General features: G+C 49.0%; 1 protein-coding gene across 5 annotated transcripts in view; it reads left to right on the top strand.

The window, feature by feature from the left end:
* ptpro (protein tyrosine phosphatase receptor type O) overlaps nucleotides 1-24,623 on the top strand; it is a 226,154-nt gene that overhangs the window by 111,591 nt on the left and 89,940 nt on the right. For all 5 annotated transcript variants that reach the window (XM_038811152.1, XM_038811154.1, XM_038811153.1 and 2 more), the window contains 4 exons: nucleotides 987-1,148; nucleotides 9,783-9,979; nucleotides 18,295-18,415; nucleotides 20,749-20,942. In XM_038811152.1, coding sequence (XP_038667080.1) covers nucleotides 987-1,148; nucleotides 9,783-9,979; nucleotides 18,295-18,415; nucleotides 20,749-20,942 — 674 coding nt within the window. The remainder of the gene's footprint in view (nucleotides 1-986; nucleotides 1,149-9,782; nucleotides 9,980-18,294; nucleotides 18,416-20,748; nucleotides 20,943-24,623) is intronic.

Below are 24,623 nucleotides of genomic sequence, written 5' to 3'. Positions count from 1 at the left end.
ACTCTAGTATTTTTCCCACTACTGCTGTCAGGCTGACTGGTCTATATTTCCCTGTTGTCTCTTTATCTCTTTTTAAATAATGGAGTTGCATTAGCTACCCTCCAATCTGTAGTGTGTAAAATGTTACAAAATTACTTTCACAAAATGGAAACAATCTTCAGTTTATATTTTCGACTTGGTTAAGCTAGAACTTTTATTTTTCAGTAATATTGATTATACTGATATCTTCATAAGGCTTATCTGTTTTTAGATTACATTTCACATTGGCAACCCTCTGGACCACTTCCATTCCTTTTGTCACACGGGCTGTTCCCGAGTCTGTAGAATCTTCGAAGATGACCACCAATGCATCCATTGTTTCTAGGGCCACTTCCTTAAGTACTTTGGGATGTAAGTTATCAGCCCTTGGGATTTATCGGCCTTCAATCCCATCAATTTCCCCAGCACCATTTCCCTAATACTGATTTCCTTCAGTTTCTCCCTCTCATTAAACCCTAAGTTCCCCAACATTTCTAGTACATTATTTTTGTCCTCCTTTGTGAAGACGGAACCAAAATATGAATTTAGTATCAAGGCCACAATTGGATTGTATTTTCTTAAAAACATACAGGAAAAAAACAGAGATTTAATAAAATACACACACAGAAAAGTCACTTTCAAGTTTTCAATAAATTAGAAGCATAATTATCAGGCACCCAGCCTGAGAAATAGAAAATGTTGAAACTATAATTATTTATTTTATGGCATTGTTGAGTGTATTTCCTCCTCCACAACCATTGTAAATATAGAAGCTTTACTCTAGGATACTGAAGATCGCCCCCACTCATTAGAGATTGTACAACTTGTGTAGGATAGAACCAGAATGAACACATCACGTTCATTTATTCCCTGCAGAGGACTCTGCCAAAAATGCACAGTGAATGGTTTCAGAAGATTCAGCACTTTGCACATTGAAATACATTTTAATATTTCTGCTTCTCCTACAGGGACCTCTGCTGAAGTCTTCACAGTACAAAATAACACCTACATGTTTGAGTTGGAACTCCGAGAGGCAGGGAAGTACAACGTAAATGTAACAACGGTCAGCTCCTATGGAATCTGTCAAACTAGGGAGAGCTCATTCAAGAAAGCCTTGACTTTTTACTTAAGTAAGTATGTTGTCGTGTGGGATTAACCAGTCAGCTCCAGCAGGCAAATTCAGTTTCAGGGTTGCTCTCGGGAGTTGAGATTTGGTCACAATTGCACTGGGCCATTGGCCCCAAGGATCCAATGAACAGCTCTAACACAAGACCACAAAGAATTGAAAACATCCCCCTACCCTCATGGCCAATTAGTTTGCCAGAAACAGAGGCATGCCTATTGCATGTTGAGCAACTGCTGTAAAACTACATGGGCACAGTCCTGACCCCTGGCGCATCAGGCAGCAGACACTCCTTGAAACCATAGCAACATTTGCATCGAGTTAGGAAGAGTCAGTAGCTTCTACAAGGCAGATGGTGCAGACTAAGACCGTTGAACTTTTTTACCTAACAGCAACATTCCTAATGTTCCGTGATGCAATTTTCAGACAGGATCAAGGCAGACATGAAGATCATTTAGATATCATATTGACCTGTGGCACTGCAGTCTCTTCCTCTTAGTCTGTGACCATTGGCTGTGACTATGAGTGCCTGAATAGAAGGGGAGGTTGCCGTGCAAGGCTAATTTGCGTAGTACTGCCCTCTTTCGGTGATGATGTCCTTAATCCTTTGGGCATGATGGATTATGAGAAGTTGCACCAATTAAAAGAGCCTTTCTTGACAAGAGAGGAATTGCCAAGATCTGCCTGCTCACTGGAACGTCACCAAACCTTCGAGGAGCCTGAAGAGAATGTCTGGACAATCAGGGAGAAAATTACCACATCAACCCCTTCTCCTCCCACATCCCCAGTGCTGAGCAACAGATGTGGACGGCTAACAGTCTGCAGATGAGTAACTGTAAAGTGTCTCCAGTGTGGAGAACATCTGCCTTATGCCTCATCCCAGTTTCACAGTCTTGTGCAGGTGCATAGCCCAAAGACTTCACACTATCGATCGGTGTCTGTGAAACAGGGGTGACTACTCTCGCGCTTTTTTCTGCTTTATTTCCTTAGCGCCCCTGCTTACTCTTACACATTTGGAAAGATAAGCCGAAATTCCCCGGCCGTTGATGCTGACGGTATTCTCTGGTCCTGCCAGCAGTGCACCCCCTCCCGCAGGATTTCCAGCAGCGTGGTGTGGCTTCAACAGGAAATCCCATTAACGGCGGCAGGAGTAGAGAATCCCCACCACCAGTGAACAGTACACTGCCTCCCGCCACTGAGAAGCAGGTGGCTATGAGACCAGAGTATACCGCCCGATAGTAACAAAGACCTAGTCATCCTAAAGGGTCTTATGGTCATGTTTTACCTCTTGAGTTCAAGTCTCACTCCAGGACTTGATGGCCATGGAAAGTGCATTAATAGCTTAGCCAAACAGACCTGCAAATCCTTCCAATACACCCGTTGACAGTGGGAGAGTTTTCTGGTCAGCCATACTGCAGAAGGCAACGGCAGACCACAGCAGCACTTTACCAAACAACCATGGACCATTCTGATGGAAGTCCACGTTGGCCAATGCCCTCTAGAGGATGGTACCCGGAAGAGGAGGAGTCATCCCGAACAACAATCCTGCACTGAAAAACATCAAATTAGTGAGCATAGTGTTTTGAGTGGCAGTAAGCGTTGCACGCTGAACTTTGAACTGCATTGTCGAAGGTGTGCCCCACATTAAACGTACCATCCTATTTGTATTACGAATATTGTGCAAAGGAATAAATATTCTTTGCATGCTATCTTCCTCGGGGTCTACATTGAAGCTGCATCTTCTATGGATGACAAGCAGCTATGCCGACAAAGGTTGATGCATTTATCCTAGCACTTGATAAGCTCCTGCCATCGCACCTCTCTGATGCCAGGGCCTCCAGCAAATATTCAGCTCATTTAAAGTCCTTGGGTTTTTCCTTACTACTGTCTCATCTGACTCCTACATTTTTGAACCCTCTGCCCCCAGCTCTGATGCTGGAGAAGGTGTGGCATTCACCAGAGGCTGATCTCTCTATGTCTTCCCATTGGGAGGAAGAGAGGGTGGAACAGTGGTATGGATTTTGTAGGAGAATAAGGCAGCATTGCTTAACAGAGTGGCCCAGCAGACTGGGATCTGACAGGCACCAGAGGTTTCCCAAGGATTTCTGGGAGGAGCTGTACATCGCAAGTGTGCGATTCTCTGAGCTGCCTTTCTGCTTTTGTGCAGCCTCTTAAATGAATATCTGCAGCCTTGCTGCACAGCCAGGATAGGCACTGTGGCTATAGAATTGACCACTGCACTGAACATTTATTTTGCACCAGATCCACTCATCACCAACCAGGAAGCATTTAGAGTGGACAATGAAGAAGGGAACAATGCACTTTGGACCTTATCCTATCTGCCTCGGTCAAGTTATTGAACACCTTCTGGCACGTTTGTGCAGCCCTTGGTGTGAGGGAGTTGGTAAAGTTTCAGGCCCAACAATGCCCAGGTGGCACAGCCAATCTTCCTGAATGGCTTGCTGCCTGGCATATGCAGGGGTCAATCAGTCAGTGTCTCCTGCAGTATATCTCTTCCAAAAGGGCTTGCAAGTGTTCAGTCCCACCTCCAACACCACCTTCTCCCCCACCCCGTCCGTCCGTCCGTCCCCCCACACACAACCCTCACCCTCAATCATAATGTCCTGTGGGTTGCACATAGCTCTGGCAGAAGGTTCTGAAGATGAGGTTGAGAGATGCCGACTGGATAAAATGCATTGACGTTGAGGGAACGATTTTTGGCCGCAATCCCTTGCAGTCCTCAAGTGCTCTAATGAAGATTGCAGGCTTTAAAGAGGCTGTGCCATCATGGCACAGAGGTGGCCTGAGGCCTAAGCTGTTTATTGCATTTTTAGAATACAATTAAATCAGAACTTGCAGCACACCGAAAGCTAATTAACTTACCTGAAAAAACTGTGTCCGCCTCTCTCGGCTGGTGAACGCAGAGGAAAGAAATTCAGCATCTGCTGATTATTTCTCATCCCAGTTACAACACGTCACAGTAATGCCAGTAATGAGCATCTCCTTTAATGGCGAACAGCAGCCCTTTAAGAGCTTCTGGCTCGCCCAGAGACGTGCAGAGGTCTCTTACCATTTGCTCATTTCTGACCAAGTGTACATTGGAAATGCAAGTGAAGAACATTAAATTCAGCAAGGCCAGACCTCCTCCCCCCAACCTGTAGCATAGATGCCCCAGATTCACATTGTAGTATAGCCCCTCTTGTCCAACCTAATTGATATGTAAGTACAACCAAAAACTCCTCAAACCCTTAACAAATGTTTGACGTTACAATGACCAAGCTTGATTGTACCTAAGAGGGGTATCTCTTCTCCGACATTATCAACCGCGGTCCTTTTTCTATGTTTCTTGAAGGAAATGCTACTTAAGTCAACATCACATCAAATGAAGACCTGGCCCTTGTTTCAATGATGCCACCATAATGTAGGGTAGCCTGATTTTCCATTGGATTCCTGTCTTGCAAAAAAAAACTCTGCTCACTTGCCGGCACTATTCCTTTGCTCTTTTATTCCACAACTTTGTTATTTTGTCGCCTCTACTCTTTTGCAATTTTCTTTGCTTTTTCTTCTTCCTTTATTTCTCTCTCTCTTTTTCTTTCATTCATGGGTTGGTATCTTGTGCCCTCCTCTATGGCGGGTTTTGTGCCGGGTGGGCACCCTGCCACTTTCCCCTGACAACCATGTTTAAGTCCGTACAGGACAGTCCTTGATCCTAGCAAAGGCCCACCACTGGCCTGTTAAGTGCTTGAGTAGCACAAGATGCAGTGGGCCGACTTGAAGAAGTTTCCCCTGCTATATCACGGGGCCTCACGGTAGCATGGTGGTTAGCATCAATGCTTCACAGCTCCAGGGTCCCAGGTTCGATTCCCGGCTGGGTCACTGTCTGTGTGGAGTCTGCACGTCCTCCCCGTGTGTGCGTGGGTTTCCTCCGGGTGCTCCGGTTTCCTCCCACAGTCCAAAGATGTGCGGGTTAGGTGGATTGGCCATGCTAAATTGCCCGTAGTGTAAGGTTAAGGGGGGGTTGTTGGGTTACGGGTATACGGGTTACGTGGGTTTAAGTAGGGTGATCATTGCTCGGCACAACATCGAGGGCCGAAGGGCCTGTTCTGTGCTGTACTGTTCTATATCAGTGACACAGACCACCCCCGCCCCCCAACCACCATCATCTCCATAAGATTCCACACACACTCTCTTTCTCATGTGGTTTTGAGACTGCGTGACAGGACTTTAGAAGTGAAAAAATTGGGATATGGTCATATTCACGATGTCCACTTGGTGTCAGCAATAGCTTGAGTTGTGAGTCGAGGTCCAGACAGCACTTGACCACATATTGGCCTGTAACTTCCTCAGAGTGCCAATTTCCGGCGGATTGCCACTCTCTCCAGACTAACCCACTCTGGGATTCTGAAGGCCTTGTTTCATCCACCCTTCTTCGCTCAGGCTGGGTGAGCAAGGAGCAGCGAAGCGCCTCCCACCTCCCTTACCCGGCTGCATTGGCGCGGGCGCAGAGAGCACTAGCTGCCGTAAAGGACGCGTTTAAAATAGATTAAAAAGTAAGTGGTTATCACAGCTGGAGGGGGGGGGGGTCTCAGACTGGAGAGTATCAGGGGTGGGTCGGACCTGAGAGAGTGGGGGGAAGAGTAGGGGGCGGTGGGGGTGGGGGGGTGGTTGGATCGGTGGTAAGGGTGGTGTGGTGGGCCCCCTGGGCAGGTCGGACCATTTTGCGATTCACCCCAGCCCACTACCGATGGCGAGTTCCGGGTCTCAGCCAAAGGTGGCGAGAATATCACTAGCTCTAATTTGCATGCATTTCAATCTCATTAACGAGATTGAAGTCGAATGCAGCGGCTCCCGGGAATTACCCGACTATCCAGCCGGAAGACATGCGGGAGTTGTTTTGTACTCTTTTCAAAAGCGTGAAGCTGGCGCAATGGCTACATGGAGAGAGGATGGCTAGCAGCTCAAGGGCACTGGGATTCCGGTAGGGGATTGGGCTTGGTCGGGGCTGGAAGTGTTCCAGGTCAAGTGTTGCCCCTGGGCTGGATGGGAGGCGGGGGGGGGGGGGGGGGGGGGGGGCTTTGCGTCAGTGAGATATTCTCATCATCTTTAAATATTGTGGAAACCCAGAACATTATGGAGACCAAAACAGGGGCTGGAGCCTGTCTGTCCTACCAAACTCATCCAGGACAGTGCCCTGCTGCAGCTTCTCTCCTGAAAGTTAGTTTCACTCCCTTTGACTGTGAGTAGCATCTAGCTTCACTGCTGAAGGCTGTTTCAAAGGAGGGATTAGCCTTGTTAGTTGTGAGAGCACCTCACGCTCCTCAACTCCCAGGTATATCCTCAAGGACATATGTGCCATACCTCAGAGTATGATTAGTGCACTGCATGTCCAGCAAACTTTGAAGCCTGAACAGAGTGTCTGAACTTTAGGAGCATCAGCATTATAGAGGCAGCTGCCAACAATCAAACACTAAATAGCAGGACTTCAGCACTGGGGATCTTCTCGCGGCCAAAGGTTAAGTGTGTAGATGAGTGGAGGGCAGCTGAGCCCGGCCTCCTTAATATTCCTGGCAGAGGTCTGGGGTCTAGGGGCTCCTTATGTGGCCGAGGGTGAGTGTGCAGAGTGAGGTTTGCCAGCACAACTGGCTCGCTGGAGACACTTGGAGAGATGACTGGATAGTCATGGTAAGGGTGGAGGCTTGGGGAATTTGAGGGTCCGGAATGGAAGTCCGAACCGATTGTCGGGCTCTGTCCTGCAATTCCTTCCAGATGAAACAATGTCTGCTGGTGTAGATCCCGCGGAGGATACCTTTGTGTTGCTGGTAGCAGCCGAGGCCTGCAGACATTGTAGAAGGCAGGTACTCAAAATTTTTTTTAAATCTTCACAGCAGGCCTGCCTGCACCCCCATCCCCCGTTGCCCTCCACTACCACCAACCCCTGCCTGTGACCCAGGGCCGGGATTCGAACCCGGATCCTCAGCGCCGCAGTCCCAGTGATAACCACTGCACCACAAATGGCGGCCAACCCGCTGTGAAGATTAATGTCTCAGAGGCTTCATGTGTATGAGGTGTGACGTTTTAAGAGTGAACATTTTACTGTGCCGGGTTTCCATTTCCCTAGCTACAGATAGCGACCCCCACCAGATCTTCTGTGGTCTACCGCTAAGTCTAGGTGTGTCCCCAGGATGCACATCACAAGTGGATGCAGCTTGCTGCTTTCTGTGCCCTGTGATCCCTCCACCTGCTGCCTAGCAAACGCCGACTCTGGCCAACTTGCTGGTGTCATTGGCATCGTCGTGCCACTTTGTTCTGCCCACTGCCCTTGAAATGCGCCGGTGTCAAAAGGGGAGGATTCAGAAGAATTGGAGACCGCCGTCGTCTTGGTGGCAGGCCCCGCATTGACCTCCAACACTTCCTCCTCCCTGACAGTGCCCTAGAACCCTGGGAGACTCCAAGGGATGGAGGGTGTCGCTAGAGTGAGCTCCAGAGGCCTCCGAATCATCTGGCTCTCCCTGTCCTGGAGGCTCCCCACTGTCAGCACCATGGTGTTGGCACCCTCAGCGATGGTTCTCAATGACTGGGCCATGCTCTGCAGTGCCTCGGCAATGTCCACCTGTTTCTTGAAAATGTCCCTCAGCAACTGGGCCATGATGTCAAGGCCCTCAGCCATGGTCATCACAGATTGAACTATGCCTTGGGCACCACCACTCAAGATGCAGACACTGTGCTCCAGGCTTGCCACTGCTGTCAGCTCCCTTGCAGTGTTGGCCTCAGCGCCATGCTTTGTCGGCACCATCTACTGTGCCTGCAGCCTTTGGGACTCCTCCAGTCAGCCTTGCAGTTCCTGGAATGTCGCTGACACTCCCTTTTGGATCTCACAGCTGTGTCCTTTCATCTGCACCAGCTCTGGAATAACTTTGTCCAGAGGCTCGGCATCTGGCTGGGACCCAGCTGTATCCTGGGATCCAACAGACCTCCAACTGCTGTGACCCTTGGATGTTCCTGCCTCCACCTGATGTGCATCAGCAACTGTGTGGTTCTCACCAGATTGTGCCCCAGAACTAATGTCCACTAATGTCACCCACCGAGGTGATAGCTGTGACGCCTTTTCGATGGTCCCCTTGGAGCTCTCCTCCAAGGTGTTCTCTTGGGCTCTTGGGTGGGGGGGAGGAACGACTCCGGGTGGCCCGGCCTCATTAGATGGTGATCCTGCAAGACAAATGACACGTGGTCAGTGAGAGAGAAGGATCATTTTGTCTGACATGACAACTCACTTGAGACAGCTCATTTGGGTGATGGGGCAGTGGATCCTCACCTCTGTGGCGCAGGTCAACCTCGCTATCGGTCACCATGCTCTCCTCGGTCAACCCCTCGATCTCCAGTGTCCATTCCCCATAGTGGGTGAGGACTTGAATCTCTAGGATTTCCCCCCTCCCCCCTTGGCCCTTTCCCATGGATATCTTCTCCTGTCGGGACAAATAGAGGGCGTTGTGAGCTGCATGCTTGACGGGTCAGGGGGATTTATAGCAGGTGGTTATGTGTGGGCACCGCAACAGGGAATAAAGGGGTTGTGTTGGTGGGTGCCAAGGGGTTCTGAGGAACAAGCTTGAATATCAGATGGGGTAAGGGTGTGAGGTGTCAGCCAGTGAATTGGCAGGGGAGGGTTGGGAATTTGAGGGGTGGCAGATGGAATTGATGCCAGGAGACAGGTGGTAACTTACCCTTGCAGCTCGTTGGAGGTTGTTGGTTTTCTTCCGACATTGGATGGCGGTCCTCCTGGTCATGCTCCCCGCACTGACAGATGCTGCCACTGCCTCCCAGGTGGCATTGATCACTCTGCTGCTGGTCCTCCAACCCCCTCGGGGGAACAGGGTGCACCGATTCGCATCCATAACATTGAGAAGCCTGTCCAGGTCGGCATCCCCCAAGCGAGGAGCAGGTCTGTGCGCTGCCATGCTTGCGTTTTGACTGGGAGTGAGTGGTGAGGGAGCGTTTAGAAGCAGCTCCCCTTTGTTACTGGCGAGCAGCTGAGGCATGAGTCTAGCCAATCAGACGACGAGGGAGCTAGCAATGTAAGAAGTTCATGGGGGCTCATTTTTGGCACCAAAGGCCATTGAATATGGGCCGCGATCTTCCCAATGCGGCCATTGTGAAACCGTCTGCCAAACGCACCCAAACCCGGACTTGAACTTTGGTCTGCTGAAGCGCGCCCCTTGTCTTTTGATGGTTTTGTTAAAACAAGGCCTTATGTGCAGGCTGGAGTGGATGGATAAAGAGAATTCTGTGTTTTGGCCAACATTTTCTGAAGCACAATATCACCAAAAATTGATTATCTGGTTGTTCATCACTATGCAAATTGCCTTCCATGTTTTATTACATATCACTGACAGTGGTTCAACAAATAATTCATTGGTTGCTTTGAAATTTTCTGTTCCATTAAGGCGCGAGATAAATAGAACGTCATTGGCTTCTTGTTCGCCACTTATCCTTGTGATGCCTCAAACTGGTTCAAATTCTGCCCAAGCATTTGATTCGCCATTATAGTAAGAAAGGTTATGACGCACAAGGAGGCAATCCAGTGACTTTGTCCTCAAGTTAGAATTGTTTTTCTTGAAGATTGTTTGACTTTATTTTCTTTTTGAAGGTCCTTCTGGGAAGTGGTTTAAGGAGGTCACTGAAAGACCTCAGAATGTTGCCGTGAAGGTGCTGAACTCTATCACAGCCCTCGTCTCCTGGACCCACTCACAAGAAAACAACTATGATAGTATTGTATCGATCGTCTCTCTCTCTTGTCAACAGCAATTAGAGGGCCGAAGAATTGAATCCTTTTATTGCTCCAAGGTATTGATTTGCGTTAACTATAGAAATATCATTGAATAAAATTAGATTGTATGCGTCAAAAATGACACAAAGCATTGAAGTATTAAAGATCACTCCCCCCCCCCCCCCCCCCCAACCAAATGTTCCACTGCCCACACCACCATGTTATCAATGCAAGTAGGCAAGATATTCTCAGGCACCTGCCAATATCACTCTGGACAAAGAAATATGTGTGTGTGTGTAGTTTTCCTCTAATTTGTTCTTGTCTTCCTCTATTCCCTGTGACGAGGTGCCAAATGTATATTCTGCATGTTTTCAGCTGAGATTCAGGACTCTGGACAAGGGTCTATATCCTACACTGGATACTGAAATAGGTTTTTATTGCAAAGAATTAGATGCTGCCAAAGTCACAGTGAAAGAAGGGTTTGAGATACTTTGGCCTGAATTTTCGCAAAGATGCTTGTTTTTATAATGGATTAAAAGAAGTTAAATGGCGTGAATGGGTTTTTATCAGTGAGTGTTTTTACGCTCAGTTATTTTATTTTATCCCACCGCAGCATGGGCCAAGAGGTCTACCTATGATGGATACTGGATGAGATGACATTGTTAGATGTAAGGGCAATAGGTTTTTATTGCAAAGAATTAGATGCTGCCAAAGTCACAGTGAAAGAAAGGTTTGAGATACTTTGGCCTGAATTTTCGCAAAGATGCTTGTTTTTATAATGGATTAAAAGAAGTTAAATGTCGTGAATGGGTTTTTATCAGTGAGTGTTTCTCCGCTCAGTTATTTTATTTTACTGGATGAGATGACATTGTTAGATGTAAGGGCAAAGGGAGGTGGGTGGGGAGCATGGGTTAGCACTAAATTGCATAAGGGCTATAAAGATCCAGGGTGAGTGGGTGAGGTGCATATGTTGCCAAAGGCTATAAAGGGTCATGAGGGGCTAAGATTGGACTGACATTTTAATTTTCCCAGAGAAAGTCGACGAACAGCTGCCACCTCCGGGTGAACCCAACCATTGACCCTCTTAAGGCAAATTTTATTTTCTCGAGACTGAGAAACCCAGCTATGTCACTAACCCAGGTCTCTACACTTGGGGGGCTTCCTCCCTCCACATTAATAAGATCCGTCTCCGGGCTACCAGGGAGGCAAAGGCCAAGACGTCGGCCTCTTTCGCCTCCTGCACTCCTGGCTCTTCCGACACTCCAAAGATCGCCACCTCTGTATTCGGCACCACCTGTGTTTTGAGTACGTGGACATTGCCTTAGCGAAACCCTGCCAAAATCCTCTAAGCTTCGGGCATGCCCAAAACATGTGGACATGATTTGCTGGGCTTCCCAAGCACCTCGCACACCTCTCTACCCCAAAAAACTTGCTCATCCGGGCCACCGTCATGTGTGCCCAGTGGACTACCTTGAATTGTATCAAGCTCAGCCTGGCACATGATGAGGATGTGTTAACCCTGCTTAGGGCATCCGCCCACAAACCCGCCTCTATTTCTCCTCCTAGCTCATCTTACCACTTGCCTTTAAGCTCCTCCACCGGATTTCCCTCCGATTCCAAAAGTTCCTGGTTGATATCTGATCCTTCCCCTCTCCCACCCAGGTACTGGAGACTACTCTATCCTGTATCCCCCGTGGCGGCAGCAACGGGAAGGCCGGAACCTGCCTTCTCAAAAAGTCTCGCACCTGCAGATACCTAAACCCAATCCCTGCTGGCAATTCAAATTTATCCTCCAAGGCTTTCAAGATGGGGAAGTTCCCGTCTATAAATAGACACCCATCCTCCTAATTCCTGCCCTTTGCCATCTCCGGAACCCACCATCCAGCCTACCCAATACAAACCGATGATTATTATAAATCGGGGTCCACACCGATGCGCCCTCCACTCTCGTATCTCCTCCACTGCCCCCAGATTCTCAGAGCCGCCACCACCACCGGACTTGTGGAGTATTGGGCCGGCGAGAACGGAAGAGGTGCCGTTATCAGTGCTCCCAAACTTGTGTCTTTACATGACACCGCCTCCATCCGCTCCCATACCGACCCCATCCCCACTACCCATTTCCTAATCATGGCTATGTTAGCCACCCAGTAGTAATTGCAAAGGTTCGGCAGCGCCAACCCACCCTCCCCCCGACTATACTCCAGCAACACTTTCTTCACTCGCGGGGTTTTACTCGCCCACACAAAGCCCAAAATAACCTTGTTCACCCGCTTGAAAAAGGTGCTCGGGATGAAGATGGGAAGGCACTGAAAGACAAACAAAAATCTGGGGAGGACCGTCATTTTCACAGTCTGTACCCTCCCACCAGTGATAGAGAGAGCATGTCCCATCTCTTAAAGTCCTCTTTCATTTGTTCTATGAACAAATGAAACCAGGGGCTGGTTTAGCTCACTGGGCTAAATCGCTGACTTTTAAAGCAGACCAAGCAGGCCAGCAGCACGGTTCGATTCCCGTACCAGCCTCCCCGGACAGGCGCCGGAATGTGGCGACTAGGGGCTTTTCACAGTAACTTCATTGAAGCCTACTCGTGACAATAAGCGATTTTCATTTCATTTTCATTTCGAACCGGGCGTGGTTTAACTTGTGCAGTGCCTCCCATTCCCGGGCCACCTGGATTGCCAGATACCAAAAGCTCCTTCCTACCATTCTAAACGGCAGCTCTTCCAGTCTCTTCTCCTGCCCTCTTGCCGGGATCGCAAACATGTCGCTTTTCCCCATGTTCAATTTGTACCCCGAAAAATTACCAAATTCTCTGAGGATCCGCATAACTTCCCCCATCCCCTCCAACGGGTCTGAAATATACAAGAGCAGGTAATCTGCGTAAAGCGAGACTTGGGGCTCCCCACTCCCCTCCTGAACCAGCCCTTTCCAGTTCCTAGAGGCTCTTAACGCCATGGCCAATGACTCTGTGGCCAGAGCAAACAGTAGCAGGGAGAGGGGGCACCCTTGCCTCGTCCCTCGGTGTAGTTTAAAATACCCCGACCTCAGCCGGTTCGTACGCACACTCGCTACTGGTGCCTGATAGAGCAACCGCACCCAGTCAATGAAGCCCTCACCAAACCCAGGCCTTCCCAGCGCCTCCCACAGGTAATCCCACTCCACCCGCTCAGAAGCCTTCTCCGCATCCATCGCTACCACCACCTCCATCTCCCTTCCTTCTGAGGGCATCATAATAACATTTAAAAGCCTTCGAACATTGGCCGTGAGTTGCCTGCCCTTTACAATCCCATCTGGTCTTTCTCTATCACCCCCAGGACACAATCCTCTATCCTTGTGGCCAGTATCTTAGCCAGCAGTTTGGCGTCCACATTCAGTAGAGAAATTGGCCCTTATGACCCGCATTGCTCTTGATCCTTCTCCCATTTAAGGATCAATTAAATCGAGGCCTGTGACATTGTTGGGGGGAGGACCCCCTTCTCTCTTGCTTCATTAAATGTCCTCACCATCAGTGGGCTCAACATCTCTGAAAACCTCTTATAGAATTCCACCGGGTATCCGTCCGGCCCCGGGGCCTTGTCCGACTGCATACCCTCCAGCCCCTCAATTATTTACTCAATTTCAATTGGGGCTCCCAGCCCTTCCACTAGATCCTCATCCACCCTCAGGAACCTCAACTGACCAAAAACTGCCTCATCCCCTCCACCCCAGCCGGGGGTACCGACTCATAGAATTTTCTGTAAAAGTCCTTAAACACCTCATTCGCCCCCACTGGGTCTAGGACCGTAATCCCACCTATCTCCCTGGCCGCCTCCCTTTTGCTGAGCTGGTGCGCTAACATTCTGCCTACCTTTTCCCCATACTCATAATCCCCCCACCCCCCCTTGCTTTCCTCAGCTGTTCCACTGCTTTCCCTGTAGCCAACAGCCCATTCCCCAGTAAACAAACATCAGTAAAAACTGTGGAAAAACAACCACAGAAAAAACAACCACAGGAACCACCCCCCCCCCCCCTCCCTCCAACCAGCTCCCATTAAGACAAAGTTAACTTTAGCCATCGAAACAGCCCCTTGTTGCACATAACACTACTTATTCAAACCAGCATAAAAGTGATTGTCAACAAATCGCCACGACAATACTCTCTAAGGATTCAGTGTCTTTACTTCACATCCAGTCTTTTTTCCTTGATGAAAGTCAATACATCGTCTGGTGTTTCAAAGTAAAAATCCTGTTCCTCATATGTAACCCACAGACGGGCTGGGTACAATATCCCGAACTTCACCCCCTTCTTAAAGAGGGCCGCTTTTGCCCGATTAAACCCAGCTCGCCTCTTGGCCAAATCCACGCCCAGGTCTTGATAAATGCGCAGTTCACAGTTCTCCCACTTGCAGCTCCGTTCTTTCTTGGGCCACCACAGAACGTGTTCCTTGTCCAGGAATCGGTGTAAACGTACCACCATTGTCCTCGGTGGCTCGTTCACTTGGGGCTCCTTCGCAAGGGCTCTGTGCACTCTATCCACTTTCAGGGGCCGAGGGAACACCTCAATCCCCATCAACTTCTCCAGCATGTTCGTCACATAGGCCCTCACATCCGATCCCTCACTGCCTTCAGGTAGGCCGACGATTCTCAGGTTCTGTCTCCTGGACCTGTTCTCCAGGTCCTCCAGCTTTTCCTGCGTTCTTTTCTGGTGGTCATTCATCATCTCCACCTTTGTCTCCAGCACGGTTAGGTATTCCTTGTGATCGGACACCTTTTTCTCCACCTCCTGTATTGCACGTGGGCTTCTTGATTCTGCACCCCCTGATCAATCGAAGACATGATCGGGTCCAACATGTCCTTAAGCCTGGCGAAGCAATCTTCAAGTAACTTCACCAGCTGCTCCGTCAACCACTGTGCCGTCTCCCCATGGCCCTGCTTCTCCACCATGCTTTCCCGCGTCGCCAGCTCTGCTCGCATCTTCCTTGTGTTCTCACACGGCCACTTTTGGTCCAATTCTCCATAGGCTGGAGGGGGATTTCTTCTCACTGTCGCACTCTTCACCGATCTATCCAATAAAATCCAGAAAGAAACAGGAGAAAAAGGTCCAAAAGTCCGTCACAGGCGGGAGCTATCAAATGTGCGACCTACTCCTCCATGGTCGCCACCAGACGTCGATGAACCCATTCCCAAGGCCACCTTTCTTTAGTCTAATCTATATGAAGGTTAAAATTGCCCACAATTACAGCCGTCCCAAGCCCCCATTATTTCTTGATATGCAGAATTCATATAGTGTTTCTACTGTTGGGGGCCTATAGACAACTCCCACTAGTGACTTCATTCCTTTGCTGTTTACCTGCACCCAATCTGATTCTACAATTTGACCCTCTGAGCCTAGATCATTTCTCACTCTTGTATTGATCCCATTCTTCATTAACAGAGCTTTCCCACCTCCTCTTTCTTTCTTCTTATCCTTCTGAAATGTCAAATACCGTGAATGTTCAGTTCCCTGGCTTAGCTATCGGGGACGGGATTCTCTGATTCCCGAGGCTAAGTATTGATACCGTTGTAAACGCCGTTGTGTTTTACAACAGCGTCAATAGGCCCCCAGGAGCAGTTATTCCGAGCCCTTCAGGAGGCCAGCATGGCACTGGAGCGACCCACGCTGGTCCAGCTGCCGATACCGGCATCAAATGGGCACTGCGGTCTGCGCATGCACGCTGTGACCAGTGCCAATGCGTACTGCGACCGGCGCAGTTGCGCGCATGCGCGGTGGCTTCATTATCCGCGCTGGCCCCGACGCAACATGGCGTAGGGCTACAGGGGCTGGCGCAGGGCAAAAGGGGCCCCGGGCCCGAGAAGCCGCCCCGCCGATCGGTAGGCGCTGATCGCGGGCCAGGTCACAGCGGAGCCCCCCCCCCCCCCCCCACCGCCCCACCAGGCCGCCCCTGAAAGGATGCACGCTGAGGTCCCGCTGGGTAATACCACACGTGGACGGTGCCGGCGGGACTCAGATTTTCTTTGCGGCCACTCTGCTCATCCCGGACGGAGAATCGTTCGTGGGGGGCTGCGTAGAGTGGTCCCCGACCGGCGCCCATGGCGCGATTCTCCGGTGAGCGGTGAATCGGCGGACCGGCATCGGGAGGGGGGACTGCCTGCGATTCCCGCCCGGACCAGCAATTCTCCGGCCCAGCGTGGGCTGAGAGAATCCCATCCCAGGTCACTGTAATGGCTGTCATATCATATCCATTATACTATCAATTGGTCCATGTTGTTATGAATGCTGTGTATATTCAGATAAAAGTGGTTAATTCTGTCTACCATTTTTCACGACTATGATCCTATTTACTGATACAATCTTTTATACGCTCTGACTTTTCTTATCGTGCTCTGGTTATCCCTCCCCATATCAATACCCTACGCTATTGCCTTGTCCTTTTTCATTAACTTTCTAAATCTCCCCTCACATTAACACTCCACCTATTTAGCTTAAAGCCCTTGCTACAGCCCTAGTAATACAATTCACCAGAATCCTGGTCCCAGCACAGTTAAATGAAGACAGTCTCAGTGGTACTGCTCCTGCTTGCCTTAGTACTACTGTAGTGTCAACTTCCATGAATTGAAACACGTTTCTCCCACACCAATCTTTGAGTGATAAACTAGCTGTGGCCAGCTGAGCTGCTCTTATAGAAAGCCAAAACAGACATAATAGGGCGATGGCTTCCTTCTGTGCTGTTAGCGCACTATGCTGAGCCTCAACTTCAATGCTTTTTTCTCACTTTGCCTCTCTGGCGGTGGCACAGTGGTTAGCACTGCTGCTTCATAGCGCTGGGTTCAATTCCGGTCTTGGCTGATTGTCAGTGTGGAGTTTGCACTTTCTCCCCGTGTCTGCATGGGTTTCCTCCGGATGCTCCGGTTTCCTCCTGCAGTCCAAAGATGTGCCGGTTAGGTGGCTTGGCTATGCTAAATTGCCCCTTAGTGTCCAAAGATGTGTGCAGGTTAGGTGAGGTTCCAGGGATGATAGAGGATCAGTGAGACTCGATGGGCCAAATGGTCACCTTCTGCACTGTAGGAATTCCATGGCTCTATCTTGTATTGTGCTTCTGGAACATTTTAATCCACCCCAGAGGCTTCCTTCTCTTTGAAGGATTTGTACCCAAACATTTTCCTCTTTATCTTGCTTTACATTTGTTGACGGCTCCATTTGTTTCATCTCAGCTTGCAGGTTTTGGGAATGTATACCTCCTGCATGTTCAGCATTGTACCTTTGGAAATGTTCTGTTGATCGATACTGGAGCACAGTTACTGCCTACCAGTGCAAACTTCTTGAACAAAATCAGAAAAAGAAATTTGGGGCTGTGTATTAAATAACAAATGAACAGTATGACTGAATGCCGATTTCTACATTATGCTTATGTTTTTTTATAAATTTAGAGTACCCAATAAATTTTTTCCAATTAAGGGGCAATTTAGTGTACCCTGCACATCTTTGACTGGGAGACTGGGCAAACTCCACATGGACAGTGACCCAGAGCCGGGATCAAACCTGGGACCTCAGCGTACCACTGTGCCACCATGCTGCCCTTACATTATGTTTATTTTTTTGCTTCCAAATGGTGGTTTAAGCAGAACCAGCACGTCGGCCACTTATGTCTCACTAGCTACTGTTTTATAAAGTGTATTTCTGCACAGTCAAATTAATGTTCCACATCATTAATTACCTCATACCTTACCTTGTAAATTAACCCATCCGCCATGCAATATGTGGATCTAGTGTTATGACTATATGTATGCTCCAGCTTTTCCCACATCACGTCGAGCAGATCAAACAATCGATCTCAGACTGGAATCTACTCACTGGTTCACTGACTGTTAGAATGAGAGGTCTTTTCCCCGAGCACAATGGCGGTACATCATTTCATTACTGACATAATTTATTAGTTTAGCCATGTGTGCAAAGCAATGTTCATTGTTTCAGTGTGATTTTTACAATTCTAATTTATAATATCCAGACGTTTGCCAAAACTAGTTTTTTTTAAATCTTGTTTGAAAATGGACTTGTGTACTTTGAATGATGAGAAAAGAGGCTCTTTGAACTCTCGCGTTAACGACAAATGGCGCCGGGCTGGAATGTTAATAACGCAGTTCACAATACATAAATAGGGCCAACAATGAGATTTCCAGTGCAGGATTCACACAAGATTGAATATTGAGGTGCTGTAAAGGAATTGATCCACACCAACAACATAGGCTCAATCTGATTGTGAAGGATAGAAAGGAATAATGTGAGATATCTGAGCAGTGACTCAACAGTAATTATTTTGGAGGTGTTAGGAGTGAGTGAATTAGCAGATGCGTTTCTGTATATCTCGAAATCGAAAAATATGCATTACTTAACGTTAACCTTTTTGATTTATCAGGTTAATCTGAGCAGTAACATCATTGGAAATCTAATGCCTGGGGCATATTACCAGGTTGTGGTCTACTTGAAAAATGGTCCGGCTATCGGTCCTCCTTCTCTCCCACTTACATTTGGTTTGAGTAAGTATTCAGGAATCTGTAAATACCCACGGAAATCCTCGCTCGTGGCTGGGATTCTCCAGCGTCGCGGAAAGTGAATGGAGTCTTGGCTGGGGCGCCAAATTCTCCGTTCTCACTCACAGAGGGTCAGCCACGGACGAGGTTGGAGAATCCCACCCCCATGTCATAATGTATTTCAGTGGGACCCCAGCTATACCCTCACCTTCTTTCCATGTAGCACCCTTCATGGCCTCAGGGCATTCTGAAGTCTCAGAGCTGATGAGGTATGGTCACTAATGTACCTCGTAAACCAAACGATGAAGAGTGCAATGTTCTGCTCACTCCCTCATCTCCTAAATTCCGGGGACCCAGGCAGGTATTGTGTCATGCACCAATGCATAGGAAGGCTCGACAGCTGAAGATCCCCACATCCAAGTTCTGTTTTGTGTCCCGCACTACAAACATGGTTCACTTGATGGGAACATTAATCACTGAATCGGAGAATTGTTACAGTGCAGAAGGAGGCCATTTGGTCCATCGTGTCTGCACTGGCTCTCCAAGCTAGCATTATGACTTAATTCCATTTGCCTGCCTTTCCCCCATACTCCTGCACATTGTTTCCATTCAAATAATCTCTAATGCCCTCTTCAGTGCCTCACTTGAACTTGCCTCGACCGTGCATTCCAAACCCGAACCACTCGCTGTGTGAAGAAGTTTTTTCTCACATCCCATTTGCTTCTTTTGAAAATCACTTTAAATCTGTGCCCTCTCATTCTTGATCCTTATATGAGTGGGAACAGTTTCTCCCTGTCTACTCTGTCCAGCCCTCTAATGATTTCCAACATCTCTATCAAATTGGAGAATTCATGCTACAGATCTGTGGCCCCATCCTTAGTCCAGGAAACCACTGTTTAGATGCTGACAAAGTCGTGTGTTTCCATGCTTCCTTTATTTTTATCCAACTCAGTTACCCTTGGGCCTGGATTCTTTGCCACCTGCTGTCAGTAGCAGGGTCCCCGATGCGGCGGTGAATCCAAAAATTGGGATCAGCGTAGGGCATTGGCGGATGCAGATCCGATCGCAATGCTGCGGCCCCCCCGACGGCAGCGGGATCGGGGTTCAAACCAGAGTGTCAGTGGGAAGGATGTAAATTAATGCAAATGGTTCTTGGTGCATCCACTTAGCGGGCCGGGCACCCTATTCTTCGGCCCTCCGTGATTCTCCGGTCCTTTGGGCGGGAATCAGAACAGATCTCACCAAATGTGAGCCTGACATGGTGGACCTCGCAGTGGGATAAGGGGATAACTTCTGAAGGGAGTTGCCCCCAAAGAGCCATCTTCCCCTTGACAATGCACGGCCTGTCCATCCCTCCTCTAACAAACCCCCTCCCCCCCGAGACCACCTAAAATGGGAGACTCACCCAAGAGACCACCTTACTAGAGAGACCCGCCCAGGGACCCCTACTGACTAAAGAGACCCCCCCACACAGGAACCCCTAACTAGAGGGACCCCCCCCCCCCCCCACCACACACACACACACACACACACACACACACACACACACACACGGTCCCCTAAATAGTGGGACCCTCCCGCACAAACCCCCCCCCCCCCCAGAAAAAAGAACCCTGTCTGGAACCTAGAGAGCAGACAGGGGCAGTGAACAAACATTTACCTGGAAGCACCACGTGTCCACACCTGGGAACAAGAACATCTGTGACCTGTGCTTCAACCCATCAGATCCAGGAGCTTTAACCCATTCATTCATTTCTAGTAGTGGGCAGTGATTGACAGCTTCCACAAAACAGTTGTAGCCTTAATTCTTTCATCTCCCTTCATGGGTGTGTGACTCTTAAATGCTAAAACCCCAAGCTAATGGATGTGGCGGGGGAGGGGCGGGCTGATTTGTGACCCGGGGGCGGTGGGTAGAGGCGGGCTGATTTGTGACGCGGGGTGGGGTGCTGATCTGTGACCCGGGAGGGTTGCGTGCTGATTTGTGGCATGGGGGTGGGGAAGTGCTTTGTGGTGTGGGGGGGATGGCTGGCCGTGGGATTTTGCTATCGGATCATCCACTCAAAATGGCGGCCCGATAGTGGGATTCCCTCAAGAATCCCAGCTATTCCTCGCCATGCGGATATCTGCATGTTGAGGAATACTGAATTGCTCCCTGATTTGCGCTCCCAGGGAAAATGTAAATCGGCAGCAATTCTCCTCTGGTGGGAGAAACTCCCAAACGGAGAATCTCACCCCTGTCTATGCTGTTAATTATGGAAGAGACGTTAATATTACTTCTCATAAAAGTCCCCTTAACGGTGGACAGACTCCTAATTTCGGAACTATTTTTCCTCCTTCAGGCCCATCAGGAGTGAAGAACTTGATATTATATCCTTTGAGCCCCACAGCTGTCGTGTTGAGCTGGAGCAGGCCTTACTCTGTGGTGTTCAAGAAGTATGTTGTGGAAATGTACCATCATGATCCAGTGAATCGAAACTCCAAGTGGAAAACCATTCAAGATATCCCATTCACTATTGCCTTAACAACCTCAATGGTAATTCACTTCAGCATAATTGATACATTTTGGGGGTCTTGGTAAGATTTCAGCCTTCCTCACCTGGACGGTGAAGTGATTGAGCAGAGAGTCCACCTTTGTCGATGTAATCCGGGCTGGTCGGATGATTCACTCTATCTGGTCGCTACACAGAAGGTACATATTCTTAACCTTATCACATGTCACTCTCATAATTGGGGCTTCACTCCTTGGGTGGCATTCTCCAGCCACCCCATGGTGGGTTTCCCATGGCGGAAGTGGCTTGCCAAGGGCCACCGGTGGGATCTTCGAGATTTAGATTCCTCGCCTGTGCCACCATCGGAGATGTGTGGCGGGGGTCAACTACAGCAGGACCGTGAGGGTGGAAAATGCCACCCTATGTGTTCCCAAGAGTTCACTGACTGACCCAAATGCTCGTGGAAGCCTGTCCATGGAGTGAACAGTCAATTTCCTTCCCTTTCATTGAACTTACTGGTATCACCAGTTGCTCATAACTAATGCCTCTTGCTTTTGGACGATGGCAGAATCAATGCTACACTTGACTGCAACTTAGACTTTAGATAACAAAGATTTAGATAGCTAAAGGTAATTAGAGCAATGGCAGAGTATGGATTTCAAAGTAATTGAAAAGCTTAACTGTCTCCTTGAATAAATAAAATGTCATAGGTGATAGGTCGCTCTAAATGACTCAATCTCATATCACAGTTCCTTTCCATCACTTGCCCTCCACAGGAGCCATTTGGCATGACATTGATTGTAGAATCGCAGATAAACCGAGAAATATTTTCCCACCAAATGTCCAAGAAACAAATTTAAATAATTGTCCACTTTTCACACACCACACACAGGTTACATCACACTCACACACACATACACACACACACACAGGTTACATCACACTCACACACACACACATACACACCACACAACCTACACCACACACACACACCGTGTGCACACACACACACACACAGTGCACACACACACACACCGTGTGCACACCCACACACCCACACCGTGTGCACACACACCGCACACACACCGTGTGCACACACACCGCACACACACCGTGTGCACACACACACCCACACACCCCGTGTGCACACACACACACACCCCGTGTGCACACACACCCACACACACCGTGTGCACACACACACACACACACACACACACACAGTGCACACACACCGCACACACACAGTGCACACACACCGCACACACACCGCACACACACACCCACACACCCCGTGTGCACACACACACACACCCCGTGTGCACACACACACACACACCCCATGTGCACACACACCCACACACACCGTGTGCACACACACCCACACACAGTGCACACACACCGCACACACAGTGCACACACACACACACACACCCCGTGTGCACACACACACCGTGTGCACACACACACACACACACAGTGCACACACACCGCACACACAGTGCACACACACACCCACACACCCCGTGTGCACACACCTACACACACCGTGTGCACACACACACACACACACACAGTGCACACACACCGCACACAGTGCACACACACACCCACACACCCCGTGTGCGCACACACACACACCCCGTGTGCACACACACCCACACACACCGTGTGCACACACACACACACAGTGCACACACACCGCACACACAGTGCACACACACACACACACACCCCGTGTGCACACACACCCACACACACCGTGTGCACACACACCCACACACACCGTGTGCACACACACACCCACACACCCCGTGTGCACACACACCCACACACACCGTGTGCACACACACACCCACACACACAGTGCGCACACACACACACCCACACACACAGTGCGCACACACACACACCGTGTGCACACACACACACACACACCGTGTGCACACCCACACACCCACACCGTGTGCACACACACCGCACACACACCGTGTGCACACACACACACACACACCGTGTGCACACACACACACACACCGTGTGCACACACACACACCGTGTGCACACACACACCGTGTGCACACACACACACACACCGCACACACACCGTGTGCACACACACACACACACCGTGTGCACACACACACACCGTGTGCGCACACACACACACACACCGTGTGCGCACACACACACACACACCGTGTGCACACACACACACACACCGTGTGCACACACACACACACACACACCGTGTGCACACACACACCCACACTGTGTGCACACACACAACGCACCATACATACACACACTGCACACACCCACACATCACATACACACATTCTTCCTTTGAACACTTGACCGATCAAGGCAGGAATCTTCACTTTGTAGACCTACCATAACCTGCCAGGGTTGGGGAGCGGTTAACACAGAGGATTGAACATTCCCCAGACACTGGAATTCTAACTCCCCAACGTTTGTGTGATGATGCTGACAGGTTCCCTTCCCTGATTGAAAGTCAGCCTTGGCCTCCCGTCAGACAGTGAAGGCCTGGAGAAGAGGTTGGACAAGCCAGTAGCCCAAGCTCCGATCCCATGTGGGTGAGGGAGTGGGGTGTCCCAACCCCCCAGGGAGAGGTTCGGAGGCCGGTGATAAGTTTAAAGGCACTTAACCCCTGGATCTGACAGATCTCGCCTCCTTTCAGTTGCCGGGTTTCTTGAGGCCCAGGAATTTAAGCTTGAAGAGTTAAATTTTAAATGCTCCATACAAATTCAGCACTCATTCTTGCTGTAATAATTAAATTGACCACCCACGTCCTGGAACAACTGCCCCAGACCTGCATCCTGTAAAACCAGAACTGAGCAGGTTGGAATCGGGGTCTGCCATATTTGAGTACAGCTAACCTTTAACCTCTTGTGTACCTCGACAGATGTAAAGATACATCCTAGGCAAAAACTTTTTCTTCTCACAACAACATTTTGATACAAAGCGACAAATTATCTACTACTTCAACTAGAGCAGAATGATGATGTACAATTCCTCTTTATTTAAAGAGTATTTAAATCAAAACAACCGTTCCAATAGTTTTACATGTCCCAGCACCAAGAATAAATTTCCAAATATAGCCATTCATAAATGCATAGTTCTCCACATTGAAGACTGAGACGAGATGGGATGTGACCTGTTCTTTTACATCTTTCAGCAGTCAGAGCCAAAAGGTTCCATATCTTACATTAGAACCGGAGAATGAAGAGGAAATGGTTCATGTTAAGGGTTGGGTAGTAGGCCAAGACTGTGCATTCCATCCTACCGCATTCCATCTGTTTTATAAGGCCAGATGTCAATAGTGACACCTCAGTCACCATCTAATATACAGTTCTGCACTCATACAATAACCAGGTTAGAATAAAGGGGCGGGAGGGCTGTCTGTGTGTATGTATAAACTATAGGGGATAGGAGACAGATATTCCCAGGCTAATAAACAGGCTATTCAGTCCAATCATTGGGTCCGACGCTGTGGACCATTAAAGGAATGGGCCAAATTAAAGAGGAACTCAGTGAAGGAGGTAGGTCATCCTTTGACCAAGGAACGATGAAGTCCATTTCATCTAGATTCTAGATGTCTTGCAGCAGAGTTTTTGAACGCTGTTTTATCAATTCACTCCATGTTTAAAACATAAGCATTCAATTTCTCTTTCTACAAAGTATCTCCACTGATACCATGATAT

The sequence above is a fragment of the Scyliorhinus canicula genome, chromosome 11 (genome assembly GCF_902713615.1).
Source record: "Scyliorhinus canicula chromosome 11, sScyCan1.1, whole genome shotgun sequence".
Classification (NCBI taxonomy): domain Eukaryota; kingdom Metazoa; phylum Chordata; class Chondrichthyes; order Carcharhiniformes; family Scyliorhinidae; genus Scyliorhinus; species Scyliorhinus canicula.
Note: the sequence above shows the minus strand (reverse complement) of the source record. Positions and strands in the feature narration are given on the sequence as shown.